Source organism: Mus caroli, chromosome 15 (assembly GCF_900094665.2).
Source record: "Mus caroli chromosome 15, CAROLI_EIJ_v1.1, whole genome shotgun sequence".
NCBI classification, from domain to species: Eukaryota; Metazoa; Chordata; class Mammalia; order Rodentia; family Muridae; genus Mus; species Mus caroli.
In genome coordinates this window covers 21,039,628-21,064,484 of record NC_034584.1, presented here as the reverse complement: position 1 = coordinate 21,064,484, position 24,857 = coordinate 21,039,628, and the positions used below count along the sequence as shown (strand labels likewise).

The 24,857-nt window shown below is 46.8% G+C and overlaps 1 protein-coding gene across 1 annotated transcript in view; it reads right to left on the bottom strand.

Annotated features, from left to right (window-relative positions):
• The window catches only part of Myo10 (myosin X), a 193,495-nt gene extending 169,571 nt beyond the window's left edge, over nucleotides 1–23,924 (bottom strand). Inside the window, exon 1 of the mRNA XM_021183593.2 lies at nucleotides 23,480–23,924. Coding sequence (XP_021039252.1) covers nucleotides 23,480–23,500 — 21 coding nt within the window. The 5' untranslated portion in view covers nucleotides 23,501–23,924. The remainder of the gene's footprint in view (nucleotides 1–23,479) is intronic.
• Nucleotides 23,925–24,857: the final 933 nt, after the last annotated feature.

The following is a 24,857-nucleotide window of genomic DNA, read 5'->3' as shown; positions in this document are numbered from 1 at the left end:
GAAGGGAAGGGAAGGGAAGGGAGACAGGAAGAAACACAAGAAGGAAGGAAGACAGGAAGAAACACAAGAAGGAAGGAAGACAGGAAGAAAGGAAGGGAGGAAGGAAGGAAGGAAGGAAGGAAGGGAGGGAGGGAGGGAGGGAGGGAGGGAGGGAGGGAAAGAAAAACAACAACAACCCAAAGCAAAACACTTTTTTTGTGTAAGGAACCTTAGATTTTAACAGTGCTTAAGGAACTGTACCCAAGGCTGTCCTCTGGGTCACACACAGGAGCGGAGACAGACAGGAGGTACTGGCATGCACATGAAATTTATTTCTGCAACCTTTAGTGGAAAGAATGGACCAGTGGGCTGGAAAGATGGTTCAGTGGTTAAGAGCACTGACTGCTCTTCCGAAGATCCCGAGTTCAAAATCCAGCAACCACATGGTGGTTCACAACCATCCATAATGAGATCTGACTCCCTCTTCTGGTCTGTCTGAAGACCACTACAGTGTACTTATATATAATAATAAATCTTAAAAAAAAAAAAAAAAGAATGGACCAGTGATAATCACTCAAAACTGAAGCCAATAAAAATGACTCTGGAGTGTTCTGAGAGGCTACATCAAGAAAATCCGCAGATTCCTACGGACCAGCATCTTAGAATGAGTGCTGAAATCAACATAAAACCCAGGTCATGGTGCTTGCTAGTCACACACGTGGAGGCCGGGCCAGACTCCTGGGCTTGTGCATGGAGTCACAGTGACCTTCAGATGGGGCAGTGGTCACTCTGCGATTGCTTCTCTGAAGTCACTCCAAGCCCCCCACCTCTAGAAAAGGGAGGGAGGCCATAAACTCTTAAAATAGGAAAATATAACATTCCTTCCTTCAAAACAGAGCTATCCAGTTTCTATCCATGGGTGACCTGAGTTTCAGTGCCATAAGGAAGGCGACAAAATTCCAGACAGCACAGGGACCCATCCCCAAACCCAGAAGTGGGTCCCAGCTCCAAACAGTCGCAAGCTCTGCAAGCAATAGTACAGGCAAAACTACAGCTAACTCAAGTACCGCCCAAGCCACTCCTTTCTCCAGTGCAAACTGTGTAAACTTTAGGCGGATAGTGTCTGCGGCTCACTAAAAACCAAAACCTGTTGTACTACCTGTCAGCGCCACACAGTTTGGGGCACTTCACCCCCATCACGCCTCTTCTTGGAACCTAGAAAGCCTTGCAACAAAAAGCTCTAATTCTCCAGTCTGTTTGCCACAGTCCCCACTGCTCCCTACTGCACACAGCCTGGCTCACTTCCCTCACTCTCCTGGGCTCCTGGTTCAGCTTGTGTGGGCCAGGATTTGCCACCCTCCCCACCCCACTTTATCCAGTGCTTTGCATAGTCTGGCCCTCACTTCAGGTTTTTAAAAGGGCATTGTTTTGTGTATAATGCCTCCATTCATGGTAAGGTTTTGAAGGGAAGTGTTTCAAGTTATTTAATGGACTTGTCAAGTGTTGCTTTTAATTAAACTTGGCTCAGATCGAAAGGAAAGTGGGTACGAACGTGGGCCAGTCTTGGGTACAGGACATTGAGTCATACCTTAATTCTCACCAAATGGCAGGAGAAATTCCATTCCAAACGTCTGGATTAGACCCAGCCAAGTAAGTGTTCTATTTATAGCACCAAGGGTTAAAGCTTCCAGACACCCCTCATCTGCCACCCTGCCCCCAGCACGTGCACGTGTGTGGGTGAACACAAATACATACACACACACACACACACACACACACCCCTTCTCCTTCAGATTGAATTTCAGCCTTCCAGCAAGTCAGGCCTTTTCTGTTAGTTTGTTTTTGATGATTCCTGAGCTGTAGGCACACTCTCTGGCCACCTGCCAACCACATAAGGAAATTCTGTTTATTTCTCAAATAAACAGGGGGTGTGCAGGAGGGGGTGGGTGGGAGAGGGGATGGGGTGTGTCTCCCTCACTTTGGTTTCTATAAAGTTGTCCAGAAGAGAGCTTACACTTCTCAAAGCACTTCCCTCTTCACTGATGGCCATCAGACCTGAACAGAAACAGTCTCTGTCTCCCCTGTTATGAAGAAAACCATCTCACCCTCACGATGTCCAGGACCATCATCTCAGAGAGGCACAAAAAGCTATGCACATTATCTCAAAACTCTTGCCAATGTATCTTAAAGATCTAAATGGGAGGGAGGCAGGCACTAGGAATGTCTGAGTTCAGATCACCAGGACCCACACAAAAGTCAGGTGTGGTAGGTGATTGTCTCCTCTAACTCCAGCACTGGGAGGGCAGTGATGGGGGATCCTGGGCTCAGTGACAAGCCACTGTAACAGAAATGGTAAGGCCAGGATTAAGGACTGAGAAACCCTGTCTCAATAAACAAGGTGCAGATCACCAAGGGAAGACACATCTGCAGTTGATCTCTGGCCTCCATATGCACGCACACACACACACATACCACATACATGCATTCTCATATGTGCACACACAGAGGACACAAAATATCACCATCTTGAGTCTTAGTAGTAATGTTTCTGCTGACGCACCATGGGGCACAGGCTATAATTCTTGGAACTCTGAGGTGAACTGCCTGTGAGTGGTTCAGACTGCAGCCATGTGCCTCTCCCTGGGCAGCTGGCCACCTGAAAGTCACGGCTATGAAACACGTTCCAAGTTTCACCCTAGATTGGACACTTGAGTTCACGAGTAAAGGTTATCTTTTGAAAAACTGCACCACAGGCTGCATGCTCAGGTGAAGGAGGACAGGAAGTCATGCCACCATTGTGACCAGAGGATGGGGAAAGACAGTGGAAGGCCAGAGCCTCAAGTGCCTGGAAAGATGATTCGGTATCAAGTAGCACCAGCCTTGGACCATGGGCTTGGAAGGAGTACGCAGGTATGCAACATGACATAAGAGGGCAGACATGGAACCAGGCCTCCTCTGCAAATTACAGCTGTGAGGACAGCTGTGTAGTCAATTCAGATACATAGCAGGGAGAAGTCCGGGTCCCAGATACCATAGACAAAGCAAAGTCCAGCCACACAGTGGGAGAAGGTGAAGATAAATTCTGTATGCAGCTGCTGAGGTGGTACAAAACAGGACAGGATGGTGGCTGGGGAAATGGCTTAGCTGGTAACATGGGCTCCTAGTGCCAGCATGGGGGAGGGGGGCCGAGGAAGATCCCTGGAGTTCACTGGCCAGCCTTCCTAGCCAGTTGGCAGGCTCTATGTTCAGTAAGAAACTCTGTCTCAAAAAATATGGTGGAGGGCAAAAGAAGGCACCCAACATAGACTTCTGGCCTCTACATGTGTGTACACATGTGAACATGTACATAGATAATATACACACCCATTCAAAAAGGGCTAGAGGACTCAGCAGTTAAACGCATTTGCTTTTCTTACAGACGACCCAAGTCTTTAGTCTCAGGACCCACACTAGGTAGCTAACAACTGCCTACAACTCCTGTGTGATGCACCCTCTTCTGGCAATTACAGGTACCCACAAAAACACACATGCACACAGACACACACATAAATAAAGTCCTTTTAAAAAGAAAAGCAACAACAACACAAGGGACACCACCAGGCAATGGAATACCTGGAAATGTTCCTGGTCCTATGGGTGGATGCTGGCACCTCTTACACGATCTCAGTTAAAACCAGAGAGCACACAGCACTCCTAATGAGCTTGGGATCCTCCCGGGCAGAAGTGACCCAGCAAGAGCGACTTCCACTGCAAAACGGATCAAGTATGCTATGGAATATCAGCTACTGACAACAGAGGCCTAAAGTGGCATGGAGGTTCTTGGGAGCTGAACCACATATTGAAGATAAAGTTCTTGCTAGAGTTACAATAGGAAGTAGGCAAAGAACATGGTCTATTACCAGACTTAGGGGCAGTAGAGACTGACAAAGCCCACTCACTGCCAAGCTGTGTCTGCTGCTCCTACCCGCTGGAGTGGCCTTTTCTTCACTACCAGCTCAGAGACAACTTCCCCAAAGACCCCCATGAGATTCTACCAGAACACCTACAAGCCTGTGGGGCCATTCATCTCATCGGACAGCCTGACACCCAATATGGCTAAGTCTATCAGACAGTGGCCCACTGTCTTAGTCAGGGTTTCTATTCCTGCACAAACATCATGACCAAGAAGCAAGTTGGGGAGGAAAGGGTTTATTCGGCTTACACTTCCATACTGCTGTTCATCACCAAAGGAAGTCAGGACTGGAACTCAAGCAGGTCAGAAAGCAGGAGGCGATGCAGAGGCCATGGAGGGATGTTCTTTACTGGCTTGCTCAGCCTGCTCTCTTATAGAACCCAAGACTACCAGCCCAGGGATGGTCCCACCCACAAGGGGCCTTTCCCCCTTGATCACTAATTGAGAAAATGCCTTACAGCTGGATCTCATGGAGGCATTTCCTCAACTGAAGCTCCTTTCTCTGTGATAACTCCAGCTGTGTCAAGTTGACACAAAAATAGCCAGTACACCCACTAACAGGCAAATCAACACATCCCAGAACCATCATCTCTTAGGAGCAGGGAAGTCTGCTACACAGCCCATCCATAGCACTGATCTGCTGAGATGCTCTCTGTGCTGAGTCTGCTGGTTTGTCTTGCTTCTTTGTAAATGAAGTGTCTAGTCTCAGATATCTGAAGAAGTCCTAGACAAAACAGACTCAGCTGGAACCCAAGCTATGCAAATAATCTTGGCAGAGACCCATTATGGCATAGACCCATTACTTAGGATCCTAGAGCACACACACAAAGGCCCCAGACAGTGTGGGTGTGCCATCGGTCCTTGGAACTGGCAATCCAGTAGGTCATGAGAATGCAAAGAAATCAACACACTGAGGCTCAGGAGGAGGACACAAAAGACTAGAAGCTCCCAGAGAACTCTATGATCTGACAAGGCACTTAAACCCTCTCAAACACAGAGTTCAGATCCACCTGGGGCAAGCAATGGTACCCAGCATGCAGAGTGTTCGGTGAGACACTACATATAAAGGACTTAGCTTGCAGAACATCTCCAAACAGATCCTCCTGAATGGCCTCTGTTCTGACTGCTGTTACTTATTAAAAGATGTGTGGTTTCTAGATCAACTTGAGGGACTTTCCAAGCTGTGACAGTTCATCAATGGAATGAGGTTGGCATTCCCAGCTGCCCTAACTCCCCGTCACGTAGTAACTACAAGGAGTGAGAAGCATCTAAGCATCCGCTGACACCTTAGCCTCAGAGCCTGGCAGAGGTCCCAGGGTACCAATAAGCAGCACTGGTCTCCATGGTCTCTGAAGGGAAGCAATACACCATTTCTTATCACTTGGCCTGGATTTAACAAGGCTAGGAAGTCAATCCCCTGGGGCATGTCGCACTTTGGTTGAATGGTGTGGTCCCTGAGTGTTCAGTCTCAGCCTGGGTGAAGATGTCCTGGCTGAAGCAACCTCTCAACCCCAGACTTCCAGCATGAACTATCTCCAGAGATCTGAATTCCACATTGGGTCAGCCAGTCCTCCAGAAAGCATCCTCTAGGCAAACTCATTTTGATTCAAAAGCTGTCTGCTGACTCTTGGTCTAAAAAAAAAATTAAGCTGGTGAGATGGCTCAGTGGGTAAGAGCACCCGACTGCTCTTCGGAAGGTCCAGAGTTCAAATCCCAGCAACCACATGGTGGCTCACAACCATCCCTAACGAGATCTGGCGCCCTCGTCTGGAGTGTCTGAAGACAGCTACAGTGTACTTACATATAATAAATAAATAAATCTTTAAAAAAAATAATAAATAAATCCTAAAAAAAATTAAATAATCCTACTTGGATTCAAGGAGGGTTTTTTTGGGGGGTTTTTTTTGTTTTGTTTTGTTTTGTTTTAGTTTAATTTTATCTGTTGTGCTCTGAATATAAAATTCCCCCAAAGGCTCATGTATGAACACTTGGCCCTTAGCTGCTGTTTAGGAAGGTTCACATTTAGGAGGTGGAGCCTTCCAAGAGGACATTTGTCAATGGGACCAGGTTTTGAGGTTTGATAGCACAGCTTCCTCCTCTGCCTGGGTGTGGATACAATGTCATCAGCCAAGGTCCTGCGTCTGCACTCCCTCCCTCCTTCCTCCCCATAATAGGCTCCATCCCTCTGGGGCCTATGTTTAAAAATCCCCCCATTCTCTCTCCACTAAGTTACGTTTGTGAGGCTATTTTATCACAGCAACATAAAAGAAACCAATCTAATACACAAACGATATACAAAATATGTGATTCTAAGGTTTATCTAAAAAGGATGTCAGGAAATATCCGATTAAGGGGCTGGTGGGATGGCTCAGTGGTTTACAGCACCTGCTTCCTTTCCAGAGGACATGAGTTCAGTTCCCAGTGCCCACGTCCGTGACGCAAGCTCTAGGGAATCTGATGCCCTCTTCTGGCCTCTACAGCACATGCAAACAGATGTGCGCGCACACACACACACACACATTCACTCGCGCACTCAAACACATTACACAATCTTTTTTTTTTTTTTTTAAGTAAGATTGAATTATTACAGTCTTCTCCGGGTGAACAGAAACCAGGCAGAGACAAATACAGAAAGAACTCCCACTAAGCCACAAATTAAATGGGGAAACTTAAGAGGCTCCAGCTTAAGTCTGCCTGCCTCCAGCCTGAGGACCTGATGAAAGCAGTTATGGGTGTGAACTCGGCAGTGAATGTGGGTGTGAACTTGGGAATCATCTTCCTCTTATTTTTAGCACACAGGAGTGCTGCCGAGAGAGTCAGCTGCCTTTCCAAGTGATTCATTACCACTCCGGCCGGCAATAAACCATGCTTGGGGAGAAGGAAGCAGAAGGAAAAATCACACACTTACTCATCAAACAGGAGAGGCGGGGAGGGGGGGGGCAAGGGGCGGAGCTTGCCAACAGGGCTCACTGGCCACACTTGAATGCCTGCCTCTTACATGGTCAGGGTTGATAACCGAGGTGTTTGGTAGGTAACTACAATAAGCAAACAGCAAAAACAAACAAAACGACACGACACAAAACAAAACTCGAGTGAGAAGAATGGAGCTTGCTGGTGCTCCCCAGCTAGCCCTCATTCTCCTCAGAAAACATTTGCCACATCGGTGATGCGCTGTGCCCAAATCTGTGTCCTTAAGATCCAGATAAAAATAATGTTATAGCTCACCTGCTCACAATTATAACAAGAATCAGTTTAGAAGTAAAGAGGATTAAGATATCCACTGATCTAGAAATATATTGTCATAACACATAGAACAATAATATTAAAGCTAATAAGAGTCTGAAGACTATATAATCCACACGCCCAGAAAAAAACACTCTGGGAGATTAGGAAATTACCTTAGCGGGATGCTTTTATTGAGAGAGCGAGAGACCAAAGCAGACAAGAGTAGGGTCTCAGGACACATTTGGATCAAGTTAGTGCACACATCGCACAGTCCTGTCAGTTCGGGTTGCTTGGCACATCCATGGATCTTACCCAGCAGATACCAACAATCCCTTTCTACATCTGTGCTAACAACCACAACTGTCTTCAAATATTGCTAAATTCAATCTAAACTGGAAAGTGCAAATCACTCCAGATTGAGAACTGCTATCATTCACAAAAACACAACTGTAACTTAGTCTTAGAAAAAGTGAGCTGAAAAAAAAAATTGATAACTGAATATTAAATCTCTATAAAGTAGTTCTTTATGGTTTGGTTTGGTTTTCTCACAGAAGCTGTAAAGTACAGGCGGTTGAAGTGATTGATTGAAAGCTAGCTGTCACGGCCCCTCCCAAATCTCCCATCTCTCACCCCTCCATGAAGGCAGTTGCCCAAAAGCAGAGCCAGGCAGTCACCTAAGACAGAAGGTGGCTGGATCAGGAGCCGCTGCCACTGTGATTCACTGTGATTGCTGAGATCTGCAAAGTCTGCCTGACTGAAGAAGTGGCTCCCACTGGTGAAGGACCACCCTGGATGGCAGCAAACACCAGTCCATCCCTGGCATCCTCACCAAGGCTGTAGGAGCTGCTACCTAAGCAGCCAGTTCTTGGAGTTGGTCACCCAGGCGATCTCAGCTGCTTTCAAACCCGTGCATGCTAGGGGAGATTCCAGAAGAGCTATGGTTACTCAAGAGACTTGAGTACATACACAAGCCAGAGCAGGACAGGAGGTGTTCCTTTCTGGCTTCCCAACTTATTGCCTCGAACAAAGCTCGCCATTTTGGCTGGGCTGTCTAATCAGAGAGATCTTAGAGTTCCACCTGTGTCTGCCTGGCACTATGGGTGTTACAGGCACACACTGCCATGCCTGCTTTTTTTATGTAGGTGAACTCTGGTCCTCATGGTTGCAGACTCTTCTTACCCACCAAGGCAGCTGTAAAACATAAAATCTGCACTCCTTAAGGTGAACAACTACCGGGCATCATAGCCTTCACTGACGCTCATCATTGAGAAGTTTATTTAAATGCAGACCATCTGTTATTTTTAAATCTCACATTTGTGAGAGCAGGATTGTTTCCCAGAATGGCTTTATTGAAACCACCAATAAACTTCCTTAAGTCCACTTCTGTCCAACCCTGGTGAAGATCTGGGTAGACTAAAAGCCCAGAGATGGAGAGACAGCTGTATGTCACTTCTGTGACAAAGCCAACAAGAAGCATCAGATGGGCAGATTGAAGCAACAAGTATCAACTGCACACTGGTTAAAAAAAAAAAAAAAATAGGGCTGGTGAGATGGCTCAGTGGGTAAGAGCACTTGGCTGCTCTTCTGAAGGTCCAGAGTTCGAATCCCAGCAACCACATGGTGGCTCATAACCATCTGTAATGAGATCTGTCTCCCTCTTCTGGTGTGTCTGAAGACAGCTACAGTGTACTCACGTATAATAAATAAATAAATAAATTAAAAAAAAAAAAATAACCCTACAGTTTCCTGACATGCTCTTTCTCCTGATCTCTTGAGGGAAAAAAATAATAATAAACTGGAGATGTAGGTTAGCGCAGAGTGCCTGCCCGCCACACCTCCCAGGTGTGGCACAGCCGTGACAGCAGCACTTGGAGGTGGAGGCGAATGATCAGGAAGAGTCACCTGAATGGACTCAGCAAACCTGCGGCCAGCTGGAGACAAACGAGATGCTGAGGAGGGGAATCCCAGCTTCTGTTTCACAGACAAAAGGGTTCTATGGCTTGTGCAAGCGAACCTGAAGACGCATGGTTTTAGAACCTACCCCACAGAAGGTTAATTTACCAGAGCTGCCCCAAGGCCAGAAGGAAATTGCTACAGCTGGGAAAGCTTTATCGCTGGGAGAGAAAGGAGACCTTCCCTGGGTCTCCCGTCTGCAGGGAACTAATGCCAAAACTTTACCGGCTGTGCCTGATCTTCAGGGCCTTGAAGTTGAACTTGGCACCAACTTTTGAGATGTTACCCGACTTACAAAAACCTTTAGGAAACACAGATCTTATGACAGTCAAAACAGTATCCTGATGACCCCATCCTACCAAGACAAGAATGTGGGAAACGGCGGGGAGGTGCCCTTCTGAATTTTATCTTCTCAGAAAAATACAAGCAACACAAGGCGCTGCCTATTGAAGATTCTGAGTCTTTACAGCAAGGGCTGAGTTCACCAGATCTGAGGGAAAGCCCTCGGGTACACAGGTTTAGTAAGAGACTTCCCATCCTACACTACAGCTATGGCTGCCTCAGCCAGGAACCAGGAACACATGCACACACACACACACACACACACACACACAATGCTGGCTTTTATGTCAATTTGACACACACTAGAGTCCTCAGAGAAGGGGAACCTCAATTGTGAAAAGCCCTCATAAGACTGAACTTCACACAAATATATACATTTCCTTAATTAGTGATTGATTGGGGATGGTTCCACACCTGGTAGTCCTGGGCTCTATAGGAAAGCAGGCTGAGCAAGCCATGAGGAGCAAGCCAGTAAGCAGCACCCCTCCACAGCCTCTGCATTAACTCCTACCTGCAGGTTCTCACCCAGTCAGAGGTCCTGCCTTGGCTTTCCTCAATGCGTATGTAAGCCAAATACACCCTTTCCTCCCCAAGATGCTTCATAGTGACAGGAACCCTAAAAGAGGCACATTTATAATAGCTACAGCTGGCCCTCTGTAGTCAATAGTTCGGCCTACTATAGGTGAAAAACAGAAAGCATACGTGAAAACAACACGTACATTTTATAAACACAGGGTTATATACAGTTATGTGAAGAGGCTTAAGCACCATCACTTTTGGTGTCCAAGGGGGACAAAAAGGCTGTCCTAAAACCAATCTCTCCCACACACCAGGGGATGACTGAACGCATATTAGACTTAACTATACAGACAGACTTAAATAAAAGTCTTCATCTCTGGTACAGACCTGCTGCCCAGACATCAAACACACCACATATGCAGGCACATACTCAGATACACACACACACACACACACACACACACACACACATGCAGAAAAACATGTGCCCACTCTTCATACAAATCAGGGGTGACCCAGAGAGAAGACTGGTACATTGGGAAATTCTTTGCCTTGACTTCGGCATTCAACTTTGGTGGCGAGAGTGTAACATACAGTGCTCCCCCCAGGAGCAATCAGGGCCAATCTCTGAACAGCCTGATTACAAGGAGAAGGAAGCAAGATGAGAGGTCAAGGGAGGAGACACAGCAAGTTGGCTCAAGAACACACAGGAAGGGAGCAGGCAGGTCAGTGTCCCAGCACAGGACTGAGAAAGACAGGGGCAGCCCCAAGCCTGTGGATCAGGTGGCCTTCACCAGCACCTCACTCCCTCACAAGCTCTGCCTAGGTTCCCAGTGGAGCACACACTGCTAGAAGCCATTGCTCCCGGCAGAGTGCCAAGGCCTTGGGAGGAGGCTGTCAGTCACACAGTCTAGTTTTTCTTGCCAAACCATTTCACCAGGCTAAGGCCCTTACTGCCACCAGAAAAATGCCTGACCCAAAGGAAGTTTGAATGTCCTTGAAGTCCCAGTTTTTTAAGAAGCCCTATTTGTCTCCATCCGACTGTGCCCACAGTTGGTGCACTTTGTTCTGGGTCCAGCGACGTCTCTCTCGCGCAAGGCAAACGGCAGTTAAGCCCGTTGCTTAATTGGCCACATCATGTGGAACTGGACTGGACTGGGGCTATGACACTGAGAACACCCAATTCCAAGAGCCTGACCACACAGATTCATGGCATTTCATGACGAACTTGTCCCTGATAAGGGGAACTGGGACTCATTTCTGCAAAATGATGACCAAGCATTCTAATAGAAAGTGTATGTCAAAGTACATTTGAGAAAATGTAGGCCCAGAGGGATGGCTCAGTAGGCACAAGTGTGTGAGGCGTAAACCTGACAGCCGAAGTTCCCGACCCACACACAGGTGGAAGAAGAAAACCAAGTCCACAGAAAACACCCATGGCACGAGTGTACCAAGCAGCACACATTATACATCATACCTCACTTTTTAAAGCTAAAATAAATTTAATTTTTTCAAAAAATTTTTGAAAAATAAAATTAGACCTCAAATAGTTCTTTCACAATCACACTTAGGACAGGCATGAAGTGTGAGCTCGGAACAGCCAGGAGACAAGATAAGGATGACAGGAAAGCAACCGTCAGTCTCAGAATGGATGTGGACACAGCAACTGAGGGTAGCACGTGTCCAACTGCAGCTTATACTCGACACTAATCCAGGCCAAACTGCCGCCACAGAACCTGAAAGCCTGCCAAAGGGCAATGAGCAAATAAAGCCATCTCCCAGGTTCAGCACTCACTGGTGTCTGTGGCACACACCTGTAAGCCCAGCCCTGGGAAGGGGGAAAGGGGAGGTGGGAAAATCAGGAGTTCAAGGTCATCCTTGGCTACACAGCAAGGCAGTGAGTTCCGGGTCAGTCTGGGCTCCATGGGACTCTGTCTCAAAACGGAACCACAGCAAGGTTATGCATTGTTCTCTCCGGATTCATTTATGTGACTATCTCCAGCGACAAGATTTTAGAGAGCGAAAATGGGAGGACGGAAGAAAGGGACAAAGAGATGATAAGGAGTCCCTGAGGGACTGTCATAAAGTGTTCCACTGAGACACTGGGTGATGAAGCACTTGCTGTACACTGGGAAACACAGCTTGGAACTGCACATAGCAATGTGTGCAAGCAGGAACGAAGAGTCCAGGATCCAGGGACTCTGAGTGAGGTCTCCAGCCTGCACCCGAACTACCATTTCAAACTACAAAGCTACAAACTACAAAACTACAAAGCTGAACTTCAGCTTTGTTACCAAACTATTGTCATGTAAAAGGTCACCACAAGGATACCAGGTGACAAGAAAGAGGAAGGGCGTCCTGTACCCTGAGGCGTTTTATAAAAGCTGTTTTGAGGCAATAGGGACTGAAACTAGAGCCCGACAGGACTGGGCAAGCATTCTAATGCTAAGCTACACTCGTAGCTAGCTGGGACGATGCTAAGCCTGTGTTAAATTATTTTTTAAAGACACTGGAATGAAACTCCAAAACACACAAGTTGAGGACCTAAGATGCAACTTACTTACTGGGACTTTTGAGAAAATGTGACCCTTTCTTCACACAGAGAACTACAGTTGGGTAATTGCTCAGCATAAGTGATAGTTCCCTAATGCCCAAGGGACAGGATATAAGTAAAAGAGAGATTGGTGAAGAGACCCATGAGGGAACAAGCAGACGCCCGGGGCACAGGCCCAGCTGTACAGGAATTATCAGAGTTGACTCAAATGTCCATAGGGTGCAAATGTAAATGCAAACTCAAAGGCTGACACCCAAGGGGGACACGGCCCCAACACGGAAGAAACTGTAGCGCTCATACAGTCCCCCAAGCCATGAGAAGCCTTTAGGAAAGGCTGAAAGCATGCCACGAAGTTTAATCTGCAACAGAACACTGACATGGGCACTATCTGGTCCCCCCATGGGTCCCTTCACCAAGTGTTCTTTTACTTATGTCCTACCCCTCAAGCATTAGGGAAACATTGCTTATGCTAGCAATTAACTGACAGTTGTCCTCTGTGGAAAAAAAGAATCTAAAGACATCTGTTGTCACAATCAGGGAGTTGGGGATACCAACACCCAGTAACTGAAAGGTCAGCAATGAGGCTAAAAGCCCTACTATACACAGGGCAGCCCGTCCCACCCCCAGCAATGTCTACGCTGCCGGAAGCGTTGGAAAATCCTGAAAAGAAGGTACACTTGAATACACCCAGAACTTTGAGACGGGAAACTACTAGAAAGCAACCTTGGCCCTTAGCTCTGGCCTACACCAGTCAATCTTCCAATGAGAGACTACAGTTATGGAAACCAGTCTAGGGGTCTGGTTTGGTTTCTGGTATTTGTTAGCGTTATCACATGCGAGTGTGGGTTTTAAGAGTGGCTGCCCTCTTACGCAACAGTAAACGGAGGCCAGTCAAGGTAAAGGCTAAGGAGTTGCATCTTCCACCTTCACCCTGCCGAGTCCTCTGCGGTCACATCTGTACAACCAAATGTGGGCGGAAATGATCAGGAGCTGAGCCTCAGGAAAGACAATGGCACCTCTGTTAGATGGAGGATGATGTCTCAACACTTTGATTTCAGAGTCTGTAGGAAGACTTTCTGAGTTAATAAATAATGAACTTAAACACACTTAGGTCTTCCAACACACACACACACACTCATCATGATTCTTTAAGTCCCCAAGTGAAAACTGCAATCACAAAACAACTCTTGCCCATGGTTATCTCTGAAGATAGTACAACGCAAAGGAAAGAAAATTAAAAGGAGGCTATATAGAGAATTCTTCAAACATATACTCAGAAAATATATATCATGGTTCCTGTGATGTTCTGGCCTCAAATGAACACCAGCAATCACGCCCAGATAGGGAGAAGGGCATGTCAATCAACAGCTTTGCCGTTAATTAAGGAGAACTGAAGAGCCAGATGAGAAACAGAAATCTAGAACCTCGTGTTTACTTTCCCCACCAGGCTGTGCACTTCACTTATTCTAACGAGGTGGTACCAAAGCCCCCGGCTCATAAATACACGGTGCCAGTGGCTCATCCGGGCCTCCTACAAGTGACCTGACACCTCTCATTAAGCGTATGAAGGCAGGGAGCCCAAGTAAAATGGGCTAAACCCTTTGATCGCACACATCCATGCCTGCAAAATTTCATCTTCAAGAAAGAAGCAGACAAGCGTGCAATGAGCTAGGTACCAAAAAGAGGTCGGTGTGCTGTTATGAAAGCACACAGCTCACAACACCCTAAAAAGGGCTGCCAAAAGAACAGACAAAGCTACAGCAGTTAGACCCCACCCCTGGAAATTCATCCTTGTACTGGGGACACCTGACGGTATTCCCCACAAAAGCAAGCAAACAAACAAAAGACAACAGTTTATCAAACAAACTGCAAATCTTGGCCTTTGCTAGAAAACAATAATAACTTTAAATCTGTGTGCATAACAGTTCATTGGTGTATAGCGTCACTGACAGTAATATTATGGAAACTTCCCTGCAAAACTCACAATAGAATTTAGCTGTTCCATTTCAAGCCTTGGGTTTTTTGGTTTTTTTAAACAATTTAAAACAAAACTCTATCTCTGTGAAGGAATTACATGTGAAACATGCAAAAAAAAAAGGTATTTTTAAAAAAATGCCTTAAAAATTAGAACAAAGAAATAAACACATTTACATGGACCTGCAAGATGGCTCAGTGGGTAAAGGTGCTTGTTGCCAAGTGTGTCCATCTGAGTTCAAACCCTGGGACGCACATGTGGAAGAGAATCAACTTCCACAAGTCGTCCTGACCTCTAAACAAGTGCTGTGACATATTACCACTCACACCTGCTCGCTCAAATAAATGAACCGTCTTAGGAGGCTGAGAGATTAACCAAGAGGCAGTTAAAAGTGACTGCTGCACTTCCAGAGTGGCCAAGTGTGCTTCCCAGCACCCCTGACTAGCTCGCAACTCCATCTCCAGGGGACCCAGTGCCTTCTTCTGGCCGCTCTGGTGTGTCCACATACACATGACATCTGTAGAGACACACACCATACACAAAAATAAAAACAAAGGAGGGGAGATGGAATGGCTTGGTATAAAAGGGTTAACAAATAATAACGGAACAGGAAGATTAAATTGGGCTGAAGCTGTGGAAGACAGAGTAGAGGAAGGAGTAGAGGAAGGGATCAATAACACCAGACACCTTGAAGATGACTTATGGGAAGACAGTGTTATAGAAGCTCTAAATACATACACACAAAGTTTTAAGGGCAATCTCGCATATCAGGCCAGACTAACGTTGAAAGACCCAACGTCAGATATAAGCTGCTTGCTTTGGAACTGTTGGCCAGTGAGGTCCCACGGGTCCCCAAACATTACAGCTATTGCCACTGCTCTTGGTCACACCCCAGAATTTGATGCTAAGACCCTATTGCTAAGGATGTTACCTGCTTGGATCATAGAATATGGCCCAAATCAAGCTGGTACAAGACCTGGAAGCTTTACCCTACTGCCTAGCCTTCAGAGAGCTGGGAAGGGTTTGCAAGGTTTGCAAGCTACTAGAGAAGAGTGACAGATCCTTCAAACTATGATAGTCCCGGGCCTAGCAACACACGCCCACAAGTGCATCAGCGGCGTGGGCACCATGGGAGTAACCAATCACTTTTTCTTTCTTAAAGCCATATAAATATATATATATATATATATATATATATATACATATATATATACACACACATATATATATGTATGTATATATACACACACACATATATATATACATACACACATATACATATATGTGTGTATATGTGTATATATATATATATATGTATATATATATATAGAGAGAGAGAGAGAGAAAGAGAGAGAGGGGGGTGTTTTGCCTGTAGGTATATATTTGCATCCCATGTGTACAATGGCCCCGAGAACAGAAGATGACAATGGACTGCTTGAAATTGGAGTTACAGATGATTCTGAGCTGCCCCATGGTTATTGGAAATTAAACTCTGGTCTTCTATAAGAGCAGCCAGTGATCTGAACCACTTAGCCACCTCTCTAGCCCTATCAACCATTTCCTAGTTGGATCTAAGTCCTGCTCCTCAGGATGAAACCCTTACCTAGCCCCATTGTCAGGCTAAGAAGCTATGACAAGATGGGTCATGGGTTCTACGGGAGAATCTACTATTATACCACAAAACGGACAAGCTATTAAACTGACTCCCATGGCTTATCATCGTACTCAGAGATCAGTGCATCCAAGTCTCATTCTTCATCCCAGAAGTTTGTTTTTGCAGTAGATGATGATTATCACAGAGGCCCTTTCCTGGCCAAGGTGCCCTAAGGGGAATATATAGGCTGCACTGCACCCTGAAGACTCGGGATTCATTACAGACAAGGGTGGAAAGAGTGTGGGAGCCTGAGGCAATGGATGACTAAAAAAAAAACATCATCTTCTGGATGAATGGGGGTAGCTGCATGGAGGAGCTCACAGGAGTTGCGACAGCAGATACAAAGCTTGCTCAAGCCCAAGACAGACCAAATCCCAGAATGGAGCCAGGGCTGGGTGCACAATCCCACCCCTAGACATGGAACTAAGACAACTATGAGCTGCTAGGAGCAGGAGAGGCAGTTTTCTCAAAGAATGTAGCCCCCAGTAAAGCAACAACACTCCAGTGGAAGACTGCATAGCCAAGAATATTTGCCAACACACAGCTGATCCCAAAGGATTAAAAAAATAGAACACACATAGTCGGATGTGTGGGGAAACGAATTAAGGTAGAGTGGATGAAGGGAGATGAAGGGAAATATTATCAAAGCATGTGGTTTTGCCAGGCGGTGGTAGCACACGTCTTTAATCCCATTACTCCGGAGGCAAAGACAGGAAGATCTCAGAGATGGAGGCCAGCCTGGTCTACAGAGTGAGTTCTAGGACAGTCAAAACTACACAGAGAAAAACCTGTCTCAAAAAACCAAAAATAAATAAATAAATAAGTAAATGCAAATCTTTAAAAAAATAAAATTAAATGTATAAGGCTAGAAAGGAAAGGACTCTCACGGGGGCAATGTATTATGTGTATATTATTCTCTGAGCAATGCACATCTTGTCACGGTCTCATCTCAAAACAGACTTTTTAGCTTGTTTTTCTTTTTCTTCTTGTTTTAATAGCACTGAAAAATGTGGGAAGCAAAAGAAATCCTTGCTCTGGGCTAGAGCACAGCTCCGCGGTGGAGCGTTTGCCTAGTGAGCATCTGTCCCTGGGCTATCTCAGGGTATCAGGAGGAGGGCTGGGAACACTAAAGGACTTGCCTTCTGGTACAAATTCACAGAAAAATAATACTGATTATGGCATATATAATCAAATTAAATTCTTAAAAAGACACAAAGATGGATGTATAGGAAAGCAGGGAGTGAATTAAGGAAGAGCTGACAGAGGGGAGGTGATCATTACCAAAGCACGTGGCTTTGCTACAAGGTGATGGTCATGCCTTTAATCCCATCTCTGTGAGTTTCAGGCCAGTCTGGGCTACACAGAGAAACCTTCTCTTGAGAAAAAAAAAAAATTAACCCCCACTTCCAAAAAGCAAAACAAAACAAAACAAAAAATGTGGCCTGAAACTCTCAAAGTGTCTCATGATTGGAGGAAAGGTCAGAAACATCTCCCTTCATCTCTTACTTTAAACAAATTTACTAAAACAAAACATATACATATACGTATACGTATACATATACATACATACATACATACACTCACACATACATTTTAATCTGCCCTTTGAAGGAAAGCACCTCCTATGGAAAGGTCAACTCTCACCCTTGAGGCAGCAGAATTTATCCATACATAAGATCTCTGACCTGTCATGGTTCGCTTCCCTCGTTTGAGAAGGGGTAAGTCAATGAAGTATACAAAGCCATCAGCTAACAAAATCCTCCAAAGACCAAGAGGAGAGAGAACAGGCTCATGGGAGAGAGTGGGGAGCTGGCTGTAACCAGCCCTGCTGGAGTGGGCAGGAGACAGGGGAGGGGGGTCCACCCAATCTGCACACACTGCAGCAAGCAGAAGGTAAGAACTCATGTGGGGATTGGGAAGAGAGTCACAAGATTAGAAAGCTTGAAAACCAGCTGGGGATCAATATGTCACCCTGTAAGGACAGCCTATCGTCTAGATGGAATTCTGGAAATGCAGAATTTTTCAGAAGTTTCCAGGTTGAAAGAAAAGAAAACCAAGTCAAATCAATACAAGTGGCCCAGGAGACAAGATGGGTCGCATCTCAGGCTTCCTAGTGGCCGAATGTACTGGAATTTTACTCAGCATCAGGGCCTTTTCCTCCTCCTTCCTCCTCCTCCTCTTTCCTTTCTTCTTCTCCCCCCACCCCCGGCCCCCAGCCTCTTCCTCCTCCACACAGGCATCTCTGGCATCAGGGTGGCCTCAAACTTTCTATGAAGCTGAACATGACCTTCCCACTCTGACTTTGCTATGAGCACCTCCTGGGTGCTAGGACTACAGGCATCAGCCACTACTTCCTGTCTTAAGTGACCTGGGGACCTAACTCAGGGTTTCAGGGCTGCTAGGCAAGCTCTCTACCCAGTGAGCTACATCCCCAGCCTCTTTTCTTTTCTTTTTTTTTTTTTTTTACTTCTAAGTAGATCTCTGATCTCTGACTTCTAGTATCCATCACCTACTACAGGTAATGCTTTGTAAATCTAACCACACACCTCCCTAACAACCAAGAGAGACAGACAGTAGAACGCCCACTTAGTGTCAGTCAGGGCCCTGGAAAGCCTCCTGACCACAGGGAGCTCCCAGATGCTTTGATCCCAGTCAGCAGGCACAGGGTAGATGGATGCTAAGAATGGAAAGCTTTCACTTGCCTTGAGTGGCAGAGGAAATGGTACCAAGCCACACACAGGCCTCCCTGGTGGCTTACTCTTCCAACTCCCCTGCAAATTCTTAGCAGGGAAGTATCAGGCCATCTGAACCCAAACTTTTGAAACGCATGCATCAACCCTACTAATCCCAAGAGCAGATGAGCAAGTTCAAGGTTTGAGTTCGCAAAAGTAAAGCCACTTAATGAAGTTACGGCTAGGAAGGCGAACGCAGTCCTGTCTCTCCCCGACTCTGGTTAAACACTGCAGGCCTGGCCCACACTGGTTTCTGCCTGGTTTTGAGATGTACAGCTAGCACATCAGGCCACGTGCTGTGGGAGAGGCAGGCTTTCTTAGCCTCCCCTAACCTAGAGCTCAGTGCTCTGCACTAGAACAACTGTCTGCCTGCAGCTGTTCCTCCGGCTTTGCTGTCCTGAACATGGGGTGGGGGAGACTGGACAAGGGGAATTCTTGAGGACTATTCGGACCAGGCCAGAGACTATAACCTCATTGTGAAACAGGACAGAGAGGACTCAGTTAATGCCCTCAAGATTTGGTGGGACACAGGTCCTTAGCACTCCTTCACATATTAGGAGCAGATGAGATGTGGAAGAAATGACAGAAAATACCAATGTCTCCATTTTCTTCTAACAAGAAATGTCACTATCTCTCCCCCATGCACAAAGAATACACTAGCCAGAGAGGAGGGAGAAGAGAGACTGAGGGGTCTATATCCCAGCTTAAAATGCTCTCTCAATTACTCCAGGTAACAATCAACACATGGTGCCTTCCCAAGCTAAGCAGGAGTGTGTGTGTGTGGTGTGTATGTTATGTTTGTGTGTGTGGTGTGTGTTATATGTTTGTGTGTGTGGTGGGTATTTCTGTGTTTGTATATGTGTGGTGTATGTGTTTGTGTGTATGTGTGGTGTATATGTTTGTATGTATGGTGTATATATGTGTGTTTGTGTGTGTTATGTATGTCTGTGTTTGTATATGTGTGGTGTGTTTGTGTGTGGTATGTATGGTATGATTTTGTGAGTGTGTGATGTGTATGTGTTTGTATATGTGCATGTGGTGTGTATGTGATGTATATGTGTTTGTATATCTATGTACAGTGTGTATGTATGTTGTGTGTCTCTGTGTAGTGTGTCTGTGTGTGTTTGTGCGTGTGGTGTTGAGTCTTTAACTCCAGACCTTAACCACTAACTTACACCTGCAGCCCTCCTCGGAACATCATTAGGGGTTCATTTCTTGTAAGCCAGACTGAACCAGACTCTGAGAAAGAGGCTTATCTACCATATGTTCACTAACAAGCTGTCTCCTGAAACATTACGATCCACTTTCTATACTTACATTTATGTGTATGCAACCTCCATAGACTTAGTATGGACATTAACGTGTCCATTTATGTGGTTGTTAATCCCTGAAAGGTCTGCTACTCGGAGAGCCATTATGCCACACCTCTGCCTAAAATAAAAAGCAGAGCTGAGCTCTTTGGAAATGCTTGGCGCCCCACTGTATTCCAGACACAACCACAGGCCCTTGGCTCTAGGGATGGGAACACAGAGCTCACTAAAAACCTCAACGATTTTGCACAACAGTCTTGTCATTTCTGCAGCGGAACCTTTGCTATTTACGCTCAATCTCTCTCTCTCTCTCTCTGTCTCTCTCTCTCTGTCTCTCTCTCTCTCTCTGTGTGTGTGTGTGTGTGTGTTTTATTGTACATAATTGCTTCTGGTTACAGACATACCTAAACCTAGTTTCTGCCTGAAGTCAACTCTTTAATAACAATGTCACAAGAAATGCAGAAAACACAAGCTTTCCTACACATGAGCACACACAATTAACTCAAGAGAAGTCATAAAAACTTAATGAAGGCCATGAAGAAACTGAAACCTGACTGGGGAGTTTGGCACACTCCCTTTCGCCAATCCTGGAGCAAATTTTAAAGGCAGCAGTGTCAGCTGATTGGCACAAGCCCTGCAAGCTTCCCTGGCCACTGGCCCCTAACAGGATGTCTGATCCCAGTTAAACCAGGCAAGTGCAGACAAGAAGCGCACACACAGGAATTAAGACCATGAGGCAACTGCTTCTCTAAGGGCAGCTCAGCTGGGAGTTGTTTTGTGGCTGTAGTGACTTCAGTAACATCTGCACACATTCTGGGTGTCGAAAGTTGAGGGGAAGGGTACAAGTCTTGAGTGAGTGAAGGTCAGAGATGTCGCTCTCTGTGCTATGGGCGTAGACAGCCCCTCCAGCAAAGAGGTACCGGGCCCCCAGTGACAAAGGTGGTCTCCGCAGCAGCCACACAGAATCACAAGTGTCTCCTACTTCCTTGTTATCTGACTCACACATGTAAGGCCTCACTCCGTCAATTTATTTTTTAGTTGTTAGCATGAGTTTTAAATTGTTGGCTAACAAGCAACAGGTCGTTATCTCTAAATCACCGAGAAAAGTTAACAAAGAGCAGAACGCTGCTTAGTGTGAAGGAAGGCCTAGAAGCTAGCTTGCTCCTGGATAACAATCAGTCCCTAGAAGTTAGCTGCCCTTGGACACCATGTGATTCCAGCGCTTTCCAGTCTAACCGAATAAAGGAATACCTTCTCAGGACAACTGACGGTGTTCTCAGACAGTAAGGTAAAAGGCTCTATGTCAGGAGTGTGTCTCCCATCACTACACTGTTTAGCTTTTTCACCTGCCCCGCCGCTACGTGGAGGGCAGAATGACGACAGCTGACTAGAAATCATTATGATAACATAAACACTAGAAATCATGATGTTAACATAAATATGCCAGCAAATTAAAAGCATTATATATATATCATTATATATATATACACATACATATATGTATATACATATATGTATATATGTATGTGTATATATGTGTGTGTGTAAATATATATATATATATATATATCCCAGAAATACCAGCCACCGGCAGCAAAGGGAAAAGGCTATGCCTCCAGTAATACATTCTTCAACCTTGGGCTGGTAACTTACTAATCTTTGGGTTAAGATTCTTCACTAGAAAGAGGAAAGATGAAAATAGGCAACCAGTAAAGACAACTTCACTGTTATTCCCATCCCGGAGATCTCCTCACAGAGAAACACAGGTGAAAAGGAGTTTTTGGAATTACTTAATAGTCCCATAACTTAGAGAGGTTAGTGTTAGGGTAAAGTTTCCGCCACTCACACTAGGGGGCAGAGTTCTACCCAAGGGGAGACTTTGGTCTTCAGGCTTAGGGAGACTGGTCGCCCCTCAAAAACCACACACAAATTTTCTAAAAGATCACCAAGTCAAGAACTATTTTCCCTAGAAACAAAACCTCATTCTTCTTAGAGATAAAAGCAACTAAAAACCCAGCCTAGCGGTAATTTACTGTTGTAGACCAACTCAAAAGTCCTGCTGCCTTCATACAGGTAGGAAACAAACGCCCATGAATTAAAAAAACATTAAGGAGTCTCTATTTTCTATATATTTCTGAGGTCTCTATTTTCTATACATTTCCCTTCTTTTAAGTAATGGTTAATGTCTTTCCAGGATGCCTTTCAGGGTGACAGAGACAAACACTTTGGTAAAAGTCAATCGACCATTATACAATACATCACTGTGGCCATTCTAAGTAGCTGTCTGAGAGTACAGTAAGTGAACGTCAGACCTTGAAACACTATAGCCAATTAACTCTGACAAAGCAAGCTAGCCAAAGCGGAGGCAAACTCACCACTCTGATTTGCTGGAAGATTCCAAGACTGTCCTGGATTCACAAAACCTCACCCTGACTTTTCAGCAAAAAATCTCACCAGCCTCCCTCAAAGTCAGCTAAGTTTACTCTGAGCCACTTCAAACCTCAAAACTTAAACAGAATTTATTAAATAAACACAACCAAGAAAGGAATCGGGGCCAAGAAACCAGAGCGGCTCTCCATCCCTGGGGGAAAAGGGAACTTTCAAGTCCCGTCTCAAGTAACTGTGGTGTCCCGCCCTCAAAGACCCTAAAGCGGGCATCGGTTTCATCTTCTAAAATAACCATTGTTTGCCCTAAACAAATTTTATTTAAACTCGAATTCAAGATCTGCCAAAAAAAAAAATGGCATTAAAAACAGGATCATTCGGTCTCGTACTCTGGAATTATCTGCAAACCCGACCTGAGCAGCGCTAGTAAATTAAGGACCCCAGACTTGAAGGCCCAATGAGGCAGGGCAAGCAGTGACCGAGGACCCAGCCGGCCGGCTCACACTTCGTTAGCCGGCTCCTCTGGAAGCCACAGGAAGCCCGCACGTTCGGCAAAGGAAGTCCCAGACCTTTCTTGGAGCAAGGCACCTACAGGCTGCTCCTTTTACCGCGTTTCCTGCACCCCAGCCGTCCGGCCCGCAGCTCTCCCCCACCCGGCGCCCGGGGACTCACCTGGCGCGGAGTGTCAGCTAGCCACCCACGCCCGGGGACATGCGAGCGCAGGACAAACTCAAACCTGCCTAGGCTTACTCATCCGAGACTCGGGGCCGGCGGAGGGAGTGGGGTTTCAGGAGACTCCCACAAAGTTTCCCCTCCTGGGGACGCGCAGGCGCTGGGGTGCGCTCGGTGTGCCGGTCCGGGTCCCGGTCTCAGCCAGGTCCTCCCCGCCACTCACTCACCTCGGGAAAAAAGCTGTCCATTGTTCCGGCGCCCGCACCTTCCCGGCACGGCTCCAGTCGCGGAAGTCAGCGCAGCGGCAGGTCCCGGGAAGCCACGCGTGTCACGGTGCGCCTCGGGGCGACTCCAGCCCGCGGAGCCGCCGCGCTGCCATGCCCCGGTCGCTGCTGCTCCTCCGCACCTTTTGTCCGCGTCTCGGACCTCCTCTGTCCCAACCACAGCCTTTGTCTCTCCTTCCTCCAAGTTCCTCACTTCTGGGCGAAGTGCTCCCGGGCGGAGAACAGCTGGTGGCACATTCTTCCCGAGCTGGGGGAGGGCCGGCTAGGGGCTGGCGACGCGCCTGCCTCCCTTGGAGCTCCGCCGGGGGCGCTCGGTCCCAGCGGGGGTGGGGTGGACGACTGCGGATCACCAGCAAGCCAACAACGGTGAGCTCTCCGGCCCCAGGCGCGGCCGGCTCTCGCCTGCTCTCGGGTCTCGCTTACCCCTGTGCTCGGTCCGCCCCGCCCTCAATCCCCGCCCCAATATATAACCACGCCTCCACGAGTAAAGCCACGCCTTCTACGGACCTGGCCCCGCCCCCAGAAACTCCTCCAACCTGCGGAGACTGAGTGTCTGCTCTCAACTACCCCCAGACCCCGCCTACTCGACTCCTGGTTATGCCTATTGTAGCCCCGCCTACAGCCTGCTCGGGCTTCCCACATGCCGCGCCCTCTCCCAGCTACCACCCAAACCACGCCCACCGGATGCGCGGCCCCGCCCCTCGGAGCCCTGCCCTGTGCTTTCCCTGAGAGCGGCGGGTGCGCGGGCTCCCAGCTACTGCTTAGATCCACTCTGAATCCATGGATCAGTGTGTTTCTCCTGGGTCTTCTTGCCACCGGCCTAGGCGCCATTAGATGACTTGACTCTTCCCTCTGATCGTAGATACTAGAAAGTTACCCGGGACTGAAGAGGAGGGGCCCCACGGCGGTGAATGTTAGACACCCCAAGAACCTGCTCCACGTGGATCTCATCAGTGCGACTCTATCGTTGTGCGATCCCAGGACAGGAAGCGGAAAACAGGAATCTGAACTTTTGAAAGCTGCTTTTCCTTGTTGAGTTTCTCTGCTCCAAGTGGGCTTTTTGATAGCCACAGGGAAATGTTTTGTATACTGGAAGGGGACGTGTCCTATAGCACTTTAAAATTGTAACCTCTTTTTCTGGACGTAAAGGAAGTAGAGCAGATGCGAGAGAGATGGGTAATTGCTCTCGGTTCACCAGGAGTCAGTCCTGATTCTCACCGAGACAACTCCTCCAGCTTTATTGTGGCCAGGAATCTGGGGATCCTGTAACACAGACTGGGATTCCTAAGTCTGCTTTCCTAACAGGAGTCCAGATGGCCCT